General features: G+C 57.5%; 5 protein-coding genes across 5 annotated transcripts; 2 read left to right on the plus strand and 3 right to left on the minus strand.

Moving 5' to 3' along the window:
* Window positions 1-4,136: 4,136 nt before the first annotated feature.
* Window positions 4,137-5,083, minus strand: INS49_002011 (uncharacterized protein; the record flags this gene model as incomplete). Its single annotated transcript, XM_043162830.1, has 3 exons — window positions 4,137-4,479; window positions 4,602-4,925; window positions 5,061-5,083. The coding sequence occupies 3 exons, from the start codon at window positions 5,081-5,083 to the stop codon at window positions 4,137-4,139; spliced, it is 690 nt and encodes a 229-aa protein (XP_043031336.1).
* A 1,244-nt stretch (window positions 5,084-6,327) lies between these two features.
* INS49_002012 (uncharacterized protein) lies at window positions 6,328-8,478 on the minus strand (the record flags this gene model as incomplete). The annotated part of the gene is made up of 3 exons (XM_043162831.1): window positions 6,328-7,467; window positions 7,652-8,325; window positions 8,472-8,478. 3 exons carry the CDS (start codon window positions 8,476-8,478, stop codon window positions 6,328-6,330), a joined length of 1,821 nt encoding a protein of 606 aa, XP_043031337.1.
* A 1,623-nt stretch (window positions 8,479-10,101) lies between these two features.
* INS49_002013 (uncharacterized protein) lies at window positions 10,102-11,916 on the plus strand (the record flags this gene model as incomplete). Its single annotated transcript, XM_043162832.1, has 3 exons — window positions 10,102-10,256; window positions 10,344-10,383; window positions 10,504-11,916. The coding sequence occupies 3 exons, from the start codon at window positions 10,102-10,104 to the stop codon at window positions 11,914-11,916; spliced, it is 1,608 nt and encodes a 535-aa protein (XP_043031338.1).
* Window positions 11,917-12,715: 799 nt separating this feature from the next.
* Window positions 12,716-13,310, minus strand: INS49_002014 (uncharacterized protein; the record flags this gene model as incomplete). Its single annotated transcript, XM_043162833.1, has 2 exons — window positions 12,716-12,881; window positions 12,946-13,310. The coding sequence occupies 2 exons, from the start codon at window positions 13,308-13,310 to the stop codon at window positions 12,716-12,718; spliced, it is 531 nt and encodes a 176-aa protein (XP_043031339.1).
* Window positions 13,311-14,011: 701 nt separating this feature from the next.
* INS49_002015 (uncharacterized protein) lies at window positions 14,012-15,015 on the plus strand (the record flags this gene model as incomplete). Its single annotated transcript, XM_043162834.1, has 4 exons — window positions 14,012-14,083; window positions 14,185-14,447; window positions 14,545-14,657; window positions 14,732-15,015. The coding sequence occupies 4 exons, from the start codon at window positions 14,012-14,014 to the stop codon at window positions 15,013-15,015; spliced, it is 732 nt and encodes a 243-aa protein (XP_043031340.1).
* Between the last annotated feature and the right edge of the window lie 373 nt (window positions 15,016-15,388).

The raw sequence follows: 15,388 nt of genomic DNA on the forward strand, positions 1-15,388 counted from the left end.
AGAGCGCCGACGGTCGTCAACAGGCTTTCGAGAGTGTCGTGGGGCGGAAAAGGCTGAAAGGGATTGGGAAAGGTTGGTCGGAGATTGCCCCAGAAGTCGACGGATAGGTCGAGCTTGGCCTGGCGCGTGCGACGTTGGGAAGTCAGGAAGTCCGTAGCAGTGGGGCGCGCACAGACGGAGACTTCCGTAAGGGACGGGACGGGGACTGGTGGGCTGGCCCTGCTGCTGCTGCTGCTGATGCTGCTGCCGCTGATGCTGATGCTGATGCTGCACGCAGTACATACATCCAGCACAGGCAGGCTCTGGAGATAGGCCTGACTGTCGCTCCCCCCCCCCAAGCAATAGTCAGGTCAGGTCAGCAATAGGAACGGCCCCCTCCTCTGGGCAGTGGGTTCCGGATGCCTTGGATCGGGATGGCGGCTGGGTCTCAGGCCTGCCCTCAGGCTGCGGCACGTTGGACCGTATCGCAGCGCCTGGCCGAGGCAGGCGCTTAGCAGACGATGGATATAGTCAGCTACTCCGGAGAGTGTCGGCACCCAGGCCCGGTGCTGGGACAGGACGAAGTCCTCCCCAATGGTCTCTGCCTTGGTCCCTCTGGTTCCTCGAGGCGGAGCCACGACTCCCGCACTGTTGAGCTCGCAGCGCGCAGGTGCTGGAGTGTGGGATGAGGGGGGAAAGGAAGGAGGCCGAGAGCGTGGGGTGGACAGACGCCCAAGTCAAGCAGGCGATGGGACGGGCCAGGCTGACGGGGAGATGGTATGGTTGAGCTGCGGACTTGGTGAGCAGCGCAGGATCAGCGGGCAGCTCGGGTGTGCGGTACAACGATGGGCACTCGTCGAGTGGTCACGGGTGGACTGCGAAACTGGTGGATTTGGCCCGCGTCCTGAACCTTGGCACTACCGTGTGTGTTGGACTGGGTTGTGCTATCTTGCTCGCCTCAGTCATTCAAAATCACCTAGTACAGGTAGACTACTGTAGGGTGGGTTGGGTTGGCTGGAGGGAGGTCACAGTAGGTGTGGGTTCTCTGATGTATAGGTGCGGTGCTGGCGGGTCATGGAGGAGGGGAAGGGCGAGGAGGAATGCGGCGTTGCAACGACCAGGCGCACGAGGCAATCAGGTAAAAAAGCGATCCTCGCAGTCGTCGTGGGGGGTGGGGGAGGGGCGGGGCCACAAGGAAAGAGGAGGCTTGTCCTCCCTTTTGTCCTTTCTCGTCTCTGGCTCAGCGGCTCATTTCTATTTTCCGCTGGTGCTGTCGTCCCCGGCTTTCTTTCTTTCCCTCTTTCTTTCTTTCTCTCTTTCTTTCTTTCTCTACCTGGGTGCCTACTAGTGTCCCTTTCATCTTCTCTCTGTCCGCCTGCTTCCCATCCCCGCCGTCCCTCACATCACATCGGTCAAGTGCCCGCTGTTTGAGAAACGGCGCCTCCCGGGATGAGGCTACTACGCACCCGCAACCTGCAGGTGCAATCTGCACCTTGCTGGACCTGCACTGTCCTGCAGCCAGTCTCCTGAACCGGGCTGGTCGGGCTGGCTGTGAGACTGGGAGGCTGGACCGGCGCTCAAGGTTCAGCAGCTGCAAGCAGAGGTCTGGTCTGGCCAGGTCATGGTCAGGGGTGGCGAGGGGCCCCTGAAGAGCACGAGGTGCCAAGGGTGAAGAAAAGCAAGCACAGAGCTGGGATGGCTGGATGGGCCAGGGGCAGCCGCATGGCGCACGGAGCACGGAACCCAGGGCGGTACGACGTATCCCGTGTAGACGCAACGGTACCTAGGGTCTAAGCATGCAGACTACCAGGTGCCTAGGTATGTATTCCGTTGTTTCCAAACAGCACACCACAGTACTACGTGCGGCGTACAGGGAAACCTGACAAAGAAGCCTAATTCGTGACTTCCGTGGCGTTGGCGAAGGGTCCCTTGACTTTCCTTTCTTGTCTGTGCGTTACCATAAAAATAATACCAGCTTTTTAAGGTAAAAATAAGAGAGAAAAAGGTAGCTTTTTTATAGCATTATATCCTAAATATATTATAATGGTATAAGTTTAATTAAGGAAAGGATAAATTATAAGCTGTGATTGGTTAAAGACTGTTACATTCTTTGTGGGGCGTTATAGCGACATGGATAATCTTTTCCAGGTCGCCCTGTACAGCATACAGCATGATATCTCAGCCGACCACCCACTGCGCTGTCACCCACAACGACCGCATCAAATCGATTGACCACACCACATGGTCAAAGAAACCTTGCAACAACCAGGCAGGCCAAGCACCCCTTTGTCTGCTCCTCCATGGCATCGCCTCCCCCTCTCCTTGATCTCGAGTCCCATACCTCGCCCGGCTCATTGTTGGACATTTCCTTGTGATACCCTCTGCAAAGTTGTCACGGACATATCCACGTACGTGCAGTCTACATGACCTATATAGATCAGTTAGAGCATAACTGCTGGCCAGCAGTAAACCGCCAGTGTCCAACAGCTGGTGTCACACCGGCGTCCAATATCCACACACACACACACACACAACACCTCTACTTACTATCAGTCTCGGGAGTCATCTCCACTACCAATCCTTTCATCATCTTCTTCGGCTACATACCGAGGAAGGGGTGCGGCCAGGGTCTAAGCACGCGCTATAAGTAATACAAGATCCAGTCACATGTGGCAGACGGAACCCCTTTCCCCTGCTGCTGCTACTACTACTATTGATGCTGGTGCGCATCAAGGTTCTCGGGCAAGCGCTGATATTGAGGGCTCTGGAACCTGCAGAGCAAGAGCCAAAGTTGTCCGAGGTGGCGGCGAGGGCAGGGCATGCGGGCGCTAGCACACTGATGCCAACCACTGCCCGTTCACCTCACCCTTTCATAGCAACGCGTGGTGTAGATCTGTCGACCTGTTGCAACCCTGAAGCAACATCGAGGTAGCAAGGGAATCCAACTGCCGGCGCGCATGTTACTGTGTACGCGGTATTGCCTCTCCTTCCCCTGCCGCCGAAACCCCACTTGATCTCCCGAATAGGGTGACAACAATTTTCGGCGCAACCGCACAATGCTAGGCCACGAGCTCATCATCTTCCTGAGCTGGGTGGGGAGGCAGCCCAGTTGTTGCGTTTTACATAGACAACTGAACCTACCTCGTTTCATGCTTGGCCGTGTCCTGCCATCCTCGATTTATGCTTATTTCAAGCCTCTGGGGACGAACCTTTTGAGGCCATGACTAATAACGTGTAATGCCAGAGAGAGGTGTGAGTGAGTGAGAGAGCGTGAGGGTTCTTGGGCGGACAATATCAATAGCAGGATTGTATCACCAAGCACTCACTCCCCCCACAGTCCAAGACATCAAGCCCTCCGCGGGCAATACTTCGGCGGTCCATGCCGGCGTCACTCGCTCAAACATATCCCCCCTCCCCGGTTGAAACGTCCCGCACCAAGGTCCCCGCGTGCCCACTAACAGAATCTACAGGCCTGCAGATCTACTCCGAGAGGCCCAGACTTTCGGGTGCCACGTCCGGCCCCATATGCTATCCCAATGCCGTCACAAAGATACGAAAGAGCCGAGTCTGCAGAACGTCCTTTTGCCAATATATTCACAACATACGACTGCAGCCCGGCCCATCGCCGTCGGCTGCATTGCCTCGCAGCATTGCCTTGAAACCATACGCTCACTCCCCGGGATGTCTGGGCGCGACTTTCATTACCACCATAGTCAAAGTGTTGGACTCAAGCATTCGCATGACCGCCCTGCCCCGCATCAACCACATGTCCTCCATGCATAAGATAGTGTTCCTCGGCACGGATACTTGTGCCTTGTCTTGGCTTCTAAGTCATCTCCACGGGGATCAGAGACGGTGAAACCTCAATCAGCACTGCACGGTGTCATGGTAAGCCTGGTGACTTTAGCTTCAGCTTGTTTATTAAGATACTTTCTTTAAAAGCGGTGTTTTCGACTACTACTTTATGCGTACGTGAGCCAGGAAGCCATCATTGCATAGCGGGCTCCCGCAGGTGGTGCTGCTGTTGGGCCATGACCAACCCGCAACAAATGGAATGGTGCCCAGCCATCGCGGTGAGGCTTGTTCCATCAGTTTGGGACACGGAGAAGCGAGTCCTCACCTCCTGCACGACGTCTTGAAGACCTTGTTCCCACAGCTTAGATGCCAGCGGTGGCCTTCTCCTTTGCCAGCGGGGTGAATCGAAGGTAGGGCTTGACGATGCGGAAGTCGGGGAACAGCTCCTTGGCCTGCTCGTTCTTGACAGACGGGTGGACAATGACGTCGTCGCCAGGGACCCAGTTGACCGGGGTGGTGATCTTGTTCTTGTCGCCGGTCTGGAGCGAGTCGACGACGCGCAGGATCTCGGCGCTGTTACGGCCGGTGGAGGCGGGGTACGACAGGATGGTACGGATGGTCTTCTTGGGGTCGATGAAGAAGACGGAGCGGATGGTGAAGGCAATGCCCTTCTCATCGACGTTGGTGGTGTCCTGGTAGTCAAGCCTAAGACACAGGGCAGGGTTGGTCAGCGTGTTTGTGTCGCCACGGCTGGCTGGCTGGCTGGCTGGCTGGCTGGCTGGCTGGCTGGCTCTCGTCTCGTGGTGACGGACGCGGGCAAGACTCACATGTCGTAAAGGTAGGCGACCTTCCTCTCCTTGTCGGCAACAATGGGGAAGTTGAGGGTGTTGCCGCTAATCTCCTTGATATCGGCAGCCCAGCCCTCGTGCGAGTCGACGGTGTTGGCGCTCAGGCCCAGCAGCTTGACGCCGCGCTTCTTGAACTCGGGCTCAAGGCGGGCCATTTCGCCCAGCTCGGTGGTGCAGACCGGGGTGTAGTCCTCGGGGTGGGAGAAGAAGACAACCCAGTTCTCGCCGACATACTCGTGCAGGTCGATGGGGCCCTTGGTAGAATCGGCCTTGAAGTTGGGGGCGACGGTGCCCAGACGGAGGCTGTAGGGGGCAGCATGTTAGCCGCTAGTTCTACAAGAATAAGGACAAGCCCACAGATGTGGGTTGAAGCCGTCCAAGCCGGGACAATGGGTGAGTAAGGGAGAAGCGGTAGTGGGAATGGACAAGGGAACTCACGGAGCAGGACGCTGGTCAGCCATGATGAGTTCGCGCGCGTGTGTTTGTGTGTGTGTGTGTGTGTGTGTGTGTGTGTGTGTGTGTGTGTGTGTGGTGGGGAGAGATATCTGGGAGCAAGAAGACAAGTAAAAGAAGCGGGAGCAGAGATCTGTGTGCCGAAAAAGTAAAGTCGTCAAGCACACGAAAAGAGCGAGGTGGGATTGGGGCAGCCTCTGTTCAAATAGACTAGCAGCAAACTCAAGAAATCGAGGACGAACCAAGACATGACAAGCGATCAAGTGGGATGGATGGCGGGGGCGGGGGCCATGGCGCGAGTCTCTCTGTCTCTACCTCTACGCGATCTCGCCGCCCCGTCCATCTGCTCTTGAGACTGGGCTGGCAGCTGGTCCGGTCAGTGGTCTGCAGCTGATCTGTCATTGACGATCCGAGTTTGAGCGTTGGAATTAGTCACGACAGGGAAGCACGATGTTGATACAATCATGTTCGTGGCACCACCGTGCTGTGTGTCCTGTCTCTCCCCCCTCTTCCCGCCGGGATGCGCAGGGCAATGGGGTTGCCCAGGTGCTCGACGAGTGCCTGTCAACCTGCCCGTTGGCCGAGTTATGTCTTGTGCCTCGTTATTCCCTCGCTGCTGATGCCCACCAGATAGATTGTGGCCAGTGAGGTCAAAGGCGCAATTCTTGGGCTGATGGTGAGATGTCCGTTGCTGCTCAGCCTGGCGGCTCTGTTGCTCCTTTCGGAACCCACAGCACTGGCGGCCCACCCCATCGAGCGTGGGGTCGCAGCTTGATTACGCCATCAGCAAGCTCCATGATTCGCCTGCTGCGGGTGCTGGCCCATCCCCACGTGGCATTCTGGGCATTGAGCTCCTCCGCATCCGGAGACGAGTCGAGACGGGCTTGACTGCAGACGTAGATGAGCCTCGATAGCTCCTAATCTATCACCCCAACGTGAAGATTCGCACTATACCTAGGTACAGTACCTAAGTACCTGTATCTAGGTCTCCAGCTATGCCAGTCAAAACAAGATCACCCACGCAGACAAGCGACCGGGCTGGCTGCCTGGCAGCTGCGTCCGTCAGTTCCTCCCATTTGCCATGTTGAGCCATTCCGTGCCGCCCTCACCCAACTGACTGACTACCTAATTTGTCTGCTCGGATACCGACGACAGTACATGACAAACACTGGCGGTGCTCTAGCAAGTGATTCCCATCGTGGCTTGCACCACTGGCCCTCTAGTAATACGTCTTGTCTATTACCTACGCAGCCTACAGCTTCACTCTCCCCGCATTCAACGCATCCCAGTGCGTCTCTGTGAACGGGACATAGCTCCCCTGCTCCAGCCAGTACAGCTCGTCGCCGTCCATCTTGCCCGGGTCCACCCCCTGCACCCGCAGGTCGTGCTTCTGCTGCTTGTTCGTCCCCGTGGTCGCCATCTTGCCTGGGCTGGTGACCCTGAGGAAGATCGGTGTCGCGTACCTCGGGAGCTCCCGCCGCGTGTGCTCCGCCAGCCTCTTCAGCACCTCGTCCTTGGTATTTGCGAAGCCGTCGTTGAGGATCAGCGCCACGCACCCTGCCCTGCCGTCGTGGTGTGGAAGTTGCACGCCGTACACGTTCGCCTCGTGCACCGCTGGGAGCAGCCCCAGCACCTGCGACACCTCCGCAGTCGACACGTTCTCGCCCTTCCACCGGAACGTGTCGCCGATCCGGTCGTGGAAGTACAGCCTGCCCTCGCTGTCCCATCGCATGACGTCCCCCGTCCGGAACCACGCGTCCCCCTTCTTGAACACGTTCCTCAGTATCTTCTTGTTGGTCGCCGCCTTGTCGTTGTAGTACCCCTGGAAGCGCTTCTCCAGCTCCTTTTCCGGCAGCTTGAACAAGAACTCGCCGGGTTCGCCGGGCCTCGACGCTTTGCACAGGCCTGTCTTTGGGTCCCGGTATGGCAGGTCGGTGCTGAAGTCCACCTCGACGATGGCCGTCCCGAGACCGACAAACAACGAGTACAGCCAGCCATTGCGCCCCACGGCGCCCATGCTGAAGTCGTTTTTGCTCAGATTCCACGTCGCAAAGCTGCCCTCGGTCGCGCCGTAGAACTCAGCAATGTATTCCACGCCGAACCGCTCCTTGAAACGGTTCCAAACGTCAGGCCTGAGCCCGTTTCCGAGCGCGACGCGCACCGCGTGCTGCTTGTCCATGCTATGCCCCGTGTGCGGGTCGACCTCGGCCGGCGCTGCCAGCAAGTAGCGGAGGGTCTCTCCGACGTACTGAATCATGGTTGCCTTGTGTTGTCTCACCTCACGCCAAAAGGTGCGCGTGGAGAATTTGGCCCCGAGTGCGACGGTAGCGCCCATGAGGAGCGCGTTGGCGAAGCAGAGAAGGGCGCCCGACGAGTGGTAGAGGGGCATGGACTGAATACAGAGTTAGCAAGGTTACTCACCGGGCTGCTTGAGCGTGTGCGTGTTGGTGTTGTGCGCCGTCGCCGGCTCACTCGGCTCCAGGGTGGCAGCTTACAGTATAGAAGATCTCACCCGGCTTCGCCCCGATTAACCTGGCCGCGAAGCCTCCCGCGGCATGGACCTTTCCCCAACTCACGACAGCCGCCTTAGGCAGCCCTGTCGTGCCAGAGGTGTAGATTAAGATTGCCATCTTGTCGATGCCATCCTCCGTTCGCGCCTCGTCTGGCAATCTCACAGGCTTCGTCGCCGATATTTCCTTCTGGCGGTCGGGGGTCAAGAACTCCAACCTGACGTCTACAAGCTCTTTGCGGACGTGATCGTCGATGTTGGATGCCACGGCCGGGTCGATGAGCATGATGTTCGTACCCGCGGCGCGGACGCAGTGAGCGAGTGCCTGACCGGTGAGATTGTAGTTGATGAACGCCGGCTTGGCACCGATACTCCAAAGGCCCAACCACACAAAGACGAACATGTCGCTGTTGGGGAAGTCCATAGCAACGATTTCGCCCTTTTTGATCCCGAGTGCCTCACGCAGCCAGGTCCCATACCTCAAGGTGTCCTCCAGCCCCTGTTTGAAGTTCCACTGCTTGTCCTCAAACAGCAGGAAGGGCATGTCCTTCGTCCTGGAGCTGGTGGCGTAGTATTCCAGGTCATAGAACAAGCTCAACCTGCCCGTCCGCTCGCGCCAAAACATGCCCAGCGCGACGGGCGAGACGCAGCTGAGCATTTTCAGGTCGTACCAGACCTGCGCCTTGGCGTTGATATATGCTGCCGCGGCTACGGCTGCGGGGGCCGCGACGGCCAGGGGCACTGCACGGGAGAGCAGGTCAGCAGCAGCCAGTGGAAATCCATTGTGGTCCCGGTAAGGGAGCTGGACTCGTACGGGTCGCTGGCGACTAAGGCGTGCCGCGGCGGTGCTGACTTTCGGTGAGGGAGAGTCTAAGAGGCACACTTACCGGGCATATTGAAGTTTTATACCGCCTGCCTGGGGGCGGTATCACCAGCAAGCGAGCCCGAGACTTCCTGTCAGACGCAACACAGCAGCAGTTTCGGGGCGAACACCCTAGAGAAACGGGCCTGCGGCGCGAGGGACACTTGCGCCAAACTAGGACTCTGTGGTGTCGGGCACAAGGAAGACGAAACACGGTCTGTACGTCCGCGACGGCTTGTTAAAGCATGCGGTGAAGCCAGCAACGGCAGTTATACCAGTAGCACCGCGAGACGAGGCACGGCGTAGGCGTTCGCGTTGTCTGTGCGACTTGGGTGGAGCGAACTGTGGTCGTGAGACGAAGAGATCGGTAACATGCAGGATGTGGCACTCGGTAGTTCCGCAAGAAGGGAATGTTGCCCCCAAACACAAGGACGGTAGCGGTAGCGATGTGTTGGGCGTGAGAGACACGGCTATATGTCAACGGCAATATGCGGTGACGGGTCAAAAGGGCAAGATCTGGGTCTGGGTCTGGGTCTGGGTCTGGATCTGGATCATGCGACAGATGTGGATTCAGGGAGCAGCTACGCGCCCACACAGCAGGATTGAACCAGCAGGAAGAGGAAGATGGCGGTGTATATAGCTGTGCTAGTGTGTGCGCTCGTGTGTTTATAAGTATGTACACGAAGGAGACAAGGCAGGAGGAAGTGTGGTCTGATGTAGAGACGAACGGGCAGAAAGTGGCAAAGCTGGGGGAGGTGGTATTTTTCTAAACAAGTCTGAGACGTAGGCCCAGCCTGACAGTGACAGAGTGCAAGTCCAGGTCATGCCTGGGCCATCGGTCGAAATGGATCCATGTACGGGTGCGCATGTGTGCACGTGTGCGAGCATGCGAGCGTGCAAGAACGTGTATGAGGAGGAGCCCCGTACGAGGGAAGACATCGGCCTGAGATCCGGGAGCGTTCAGATGCATGCTGTCATGCATGTACCTCGGTTCGGCCAGCGAGAGGAGAGCTCTACTGTGGTGGTCTAATGATTTCAAGGTTCTCACGGCACTGCGACCCTTCTCGGCGCGCGGGGTCATCCCTGCTGCATGCCCGGCCATGCAGGGCCTTCCACCGGTTCAATGGACGAACGTCTGGAACGCGGACTTTGGGTGCTATGCCCAATGAGGGCATCCATGGTCGAAAGCAAGGAGCCAGGGCAGCGCAGGCCGCGGGACGGAGGCTGACAGGCTGACGGCAACCAGCCCGTGGCGAGGACAGCCCGATGCCGATGTCCACCCGGGGGACACCTGATAGTTGTGTGGCATTCGGGGGACGGTGTCCAGATGCAGTGTACGGTGATGCCACTCGCAAGTTGCAACCCCCGGCCAAATCGCATGTGAAGCCGAAGGTTAGCTAAGCACCCACCATCGGTTGCAGGTACCGAGGTACTTGTTTGTCTGACTGCAGGATTGGGGGTGCACCAGCTGTCAGACAAGCTCCTCACAGCTGGGTGGCCCTCACCTAGAGCCTTGGAACCTGGACCCTGGCCCTGGACCGGGCCGGGCTGTAACCACCTTTGCTGGAGCTCGCCCCCTTCCTCTCTTGTACCGCAACCTCCACGCCCGGCGGCGACGACGACGGTGACGACGACGCAATGTAGCCAGCGCCGCCATGTCTGCTACAAATTCACATGACGTCGATATGGCTGCCCATGTCCACCCTGCGACGGCAAGCGTGTCCACCACACCGCCTACTGCTGTGGCTGCCGACACCACCTCACGCCGCAAGGAACCTCCTCCTGAGAAACCCTCAGACTCCCGCAGACGGTCTGTGGTCATCTTATCATTCTGGTTGATAGTCCTGTGTCTGGGCCTTCCAATATGGTGGAGAACCACCACAATCCCGCGTGCCAGCCTGCCCCTGGACGACATGATGGACTGGGCTGTTGGCAAGGTACGTCGAGCACCATCATTCAACGTCACGTTCATCACACACACGTGCCTCCCGTTCATGGCTCTCCCATGCCCGCAACACCCGAAGGCAATCATGCTGACCTATACCCCGTGGTCCCAGGCCTGCCGACCAGTCTTCCCCCTTCGCATCTCCATCCAGGCGAGCCATCTGCAGGACCAGGAGGCCCAGAACCTGCTGCGCTTGACCCAACACGCCCTGGATGACCTGAACGATTTTCCCGGCCACCACCTGCGACTACAGCTGGACCCCCGGACCAGCACAGTGAATGGCTCCGCAAACCTCGAAGAAGCTGCCCTTGTCATACGCCTTCAACCTGGCGGGTCGACCACCGCCTCGCTTCACCCCTACCAGTCCGTACTCGACATCACCTATACGCCGAACGCGATCCCGTCCCCGAGCTCCTCGTCCTCCTCTCTGGCCACGTACGTCGCCAGCGAGCTGCGTTCCACCTTCGCCGAGGAGCAGACCATCATATCGTACCTGCTGTCCACCTCGTCTGCGGCTCCCGAGCACAAGCCTCAGGGCCTTGCCCTCGACGCCGCGGGCACAATCGCGAAGCGCACGACCCGGTCTCTTAGGTACGCACCTGCGTACCATCTCACCTTCTCACTCTTCACCGATGGGCCCGCGCCCAGCAGTTGGGATATCGAATCCGCCATCGACGAGTACATGAAGCCGGTGTTGGACGTTCTTGGGCCCATCCACAACTTCACCATTGATACCCAGGTCCAGCTCTACGCCGCCCCCGGTGTCCAGTCTCCGGTTCTGAGCAAGGACGACCTCTCCTCATTTATCAATGCTGCCGAGTGGCCACTGTCACCCTCGATCGGCGGTGCTCCCACGGTGAACTTCATTGTCTTCGTGGGGAATCAAACCATCGGCCTGCCCCGCACGCACGAGGATGCCCAGGCGAGTGAGACTGCCGTGTCCGAGACTTCCCACTCCTGGCTCATCCCCCAATGGGGAACTGTTTATCTCCTCAATGTGAACAGTGACAAGGCTCACCTTGCGGTTCAAGATCTCAAACAGCCGCTCCTGACCTTCACCACCCATCTCCTCTCGCTCCTCGGCACCCCGACCTCCGGATCTTTGCCCCTGCGCCTCTCCACCCTCTCTCGCATCCGTTCTGCAGATCTTCTTCTCCGCGCCTCCAGTACTCTGGGATCACTTGCTCGCCTGTCCCTCGCTCTCCCGTCCATGTCGATTCCGCAGTCTGTAGCCGATGGTGTCAGCACCACGATTCGGCACCTCCGGCTGGCCTGTGAGAGCCTTGGGACCCCTGGTGGGCTGCTTCACGCACAAGTCGCAGAGGCCGCGGCTGAGAAGGCCTTCTTCGAGAAGAGCATGGTCGGACAGCTGTACTTTCCAGATGAACACAAGATCGCCGTGTACCTGCCACTCCTGGGACCAGTTGGCGTGCCGCTGGTTATGGGCCTGCTGAATGAGCTGGCTGCTTGGAAAAGGAGGAGGAGAGAAAAGACAGAGAGCGGAAAGGCCAAGAAAGATGAATGAATAGATATTCTTGGATTTGTATTCAAACGAGGGCCGATTTTGGCGAACATTTGTAATGTCGATCCGCAATCTTGTCCCTCTCGGCCGCTCGGCTCTTGTGGATACAATGTCTAGAGGTTGCCACTAAAGGTCAACTCTGAGCACAGCCGCCACCTGTTAAGATGCCGCTTCACATGTTAAGCAGTGCTTTGGGAGTCGATGCCGTTCGGTTTTCAGCCGACCGCGAGAAAACCTAAGCAATGATGCTGAATTGCGCGACCTTGCGCTCCCTCCTCATAATTTGCGTCTTCAGGTAGCTCACCACATGGAATCCTTTTAAGCCAGCGAAAGCTCGGAGTGGCCTCTTGTCAGAGCGTACAAATCTTCTCATTGATTACGCTAGTAGTGTAGCTAGTGGCGGCGTATGCACGAGGATGTGCGAGAGTGTCGATGTTGCATGATTCAATAAAGGTATCGATTTGGCCGTGAACTTCATGCCTTTCACGACTTCTTCCTCACTTACTAAGTTGTATGGCCGGCAAGACCGATTGGAAATACCGTCACGTATATCTTTCCAGTATTGTTTCAAGGCGGTTTGTTTTCTGCCAACCTGTCGCTGCGATATCTTGACATATACACGCAAAAGAATACATGGCGGGACGGCGGCCAGTTCTGCTCCTGTACCTATGGAGTGGAATTGACGGTTCCATAGCATGCTCTGCGCGGGTAGAGACCCGTTGCCTTCCAAGGATTGATATTTCCCAGCAGTGCAGTCTCCAGGCTGGACCACAGCGGGGTGGTCCCCCGGGCACGGGTCAGTTCAGATTTTGCCGCTGTGTGACGCGCCGTTGATGATCAGCTCCTCCACGAGCTTCAGTGCTTCTATTGCAAATGCCACCATGTTTGCTGACCTGTCTCGGAGGCCCGTGTTCAAGTCTTTGGTTAACGTTTCATTCTCGCCCACCGCGGCCAGGGCCACATAGCCGCTACGTGGAAGTCGCAAGTCAGGGTGTGCATGGGCCAGGACTCATGGACAGCAGAAGAACTCACGGCTGTCCGTTTGCACTCTGCCTTGGAGCGGTCGGACCGGCAGTGCCGCTCTCAGCAACGGCGTAGGTGGAGGCCAGCGTTCCACGGACGTGCTTGGCGAGGCCCGCAACCAGGTCCGGGTTTGGACCACTGTAATTGTCGATGTTGGCCTGCGTCCAGCCGCCAAAGGCGATGCGTGACTCGAGAGTGTACAGGGTGGCACCACCTCTGTACACCTTGGAAGCGCCAGGAGTGGCGAGTAGCGCGGCGGAGATGAGCCCTCCCGCGGCTGTCTCGGCGACGGAGATTGTCTCGTTGCGGTCCCGGAGGAGACTGGCCACCTTGGAGGCAGCTTCTCGGAGGGCTGGGGGAGGGAAGTCCGACATGGCTGTTCTTGACGTGATGTGGATGATGGTGTGTTAGAGAGAAAGAGTCGGCTGCGCGGGTTCAACTCGAGGCCAGCAGACTGCTAGTAATAGGAGCAGCCACAATTACAAAAATGCTTGTTGTACGTCGCTGTGTAGGGTTACCGTTAATAAGGTACTCCCTCGCTCCTCCCCCGCCGTTGGGGGTCGATTGGTAATCTGGGTTACGGTGACTTCTTCCTATCAGGATACAGACACGTCTGCCCCCGTTCTGGGCTGTCTGCCTGTCGGTTGATTACTTGGTCATCGATGTCTGCATGGAATTTACCTGCGGTTCCGCCTGCTGAAGACCTTGAATTTCAGAATGTGCTCCTCGTTGGGGACGAGGGGGGTTGGCTCGTGGAATGTACCGATTACATAAACCGGGGGATTTGGCTGGCTGAGAAGCAGTGTTCCCTAATCGGTACTAACCTCTTCTTCAATGCCTCAGGCGCCCCCCCCCCCCCACTTTAGACTAAGGCTTTCCTGGGCAATGGACTCACCCGCTTCCGGCTGGACGACCTCGACCCTCCACGGCCGGGGCAGGCTCAACTCTCCTGCCTGACGGTTATCCGAAAGCTTGGTCGCGTAACAGCAGGACGGGAACCCATCGCGTTCCTCTGTCAGGGAAAGTGTATTCCTCAGTGCACTTGCGTCTCTCGCGCTCAACAATCAGGGCCACCATGTCGGACTCGGACGAGCCAAAGACGGAGGACGACCCTAAGTCCCCCCACCACCGTGCTAGGAAACTTCCTGTAAGACGACGCAGCCTTTCCCCCGCGCCCCCGCCCAGCCCACATCCGCTCTTCACATTGAAGAAACACATATACACAGCAGCTGATCACACCTCAGCAAGGACAATGTGCTCAAGGCGAAGCTCACCCTGCAGCACGAGCTGGGACTTGGCAAGAGGCCAAGCGTCGTCCCGCCTGGTGAGGTCAACATCAGCCAGGAGCCCCGTACTGTCGAGCTGGGCTGGCATCCCGTAGCTGGCTCAGCGGGCAAGTGGTTTGCAGAACAGACCAGGCTGGGCAAGATGATCACTGAAGAAATCCACAAGAGCCCTGACCCCACCCAGCATTGGGCCTGTATTATCGGCGACTTCGTTCACGAGCTTTGGTGAGTACGGCTACATATGTAGCCTCCCTCCTGCTTTCTCTCCATATCCACTGCCCCCCCCCTCGGGGGTCTCCTCCGTACTGAGGTTACTCGTCAGGATGGACGAACACTTCGACGTCATTTATATAAATGAGACATTCAACCGAGATGAATGGCACACCTTTGAGGTCGGCAAAACAAGATTCAGTGACCAGGCGCTCACTGAGGCTGGTAAGCATCACTTCTGGGTAGCGACCTGACGCTTTCGTCTCGCTTTTGTCCCATTGACTTTCTTCGCTCACCAGGCGAGATGGTCATCTTCAATATGAGGGAAAAGCGACCAGCCTATAACCTCCTGGACAACAATTGCCAGAACTTTGCCCTGAATTTCCTGGACAATATCCGCGTCGGAAAACACCGCGACTTTGCCACAAGCTTCAACGTTTATCAGCGTGCCATTGGCGCCGGCGCTATCAAGGATTTGTTCATCAACGAACATCCCGATGATAAGCCCGAGACCGCAGACGAAGATGCAGGGTTAGGCGCCGAGCACCACGACACCGTACAAACCGCTCAGCAGGTCATGTAAGCCTCATTCTTGTCCTTTCACGGACCCCCGTCTGTCGTGTTTTGGAATGTTCCACAATGTATCACTTCAGGACCCGTAGCAGGTGATTAACAGGTAGCAGGGATGAAAATACGACCAAGCTTGACAACCACCATTCGTTCTTCCAGTAAATTTTCCTAGGCGGCCTCTTGAGGCTCAGTGTGGTCCGTGGTTTTCTGTGTTGAAAAGCAGTCTATATCCCAAAACCGCAAATACCATTTGTGTAAGGTTTTCTCCCACTTGCAGAGTAACTCGTTATTGCCTAAGCCAATTTGTACGCTTTTTGAGTTGCAACAGATTTGGCGGCTTCCTGGATTGGACAATAAGCTCCAATGTATGTGCAAGGACACCTAAC

The sequence above is a fragment of the Diaporthe citri genome (assembly GCF_014595645.1).
Source record: "Diaporthe citri strain NFHF-8-4 chromosome Unknown scaffold_1, whole genome shotgun sequence".
NCBI lineage: Eukaryota > Fungi > Ascomycota > Sordariomycetes > Diaporthales > Diaporthaceae > Diaporthe > Diaporthe citri.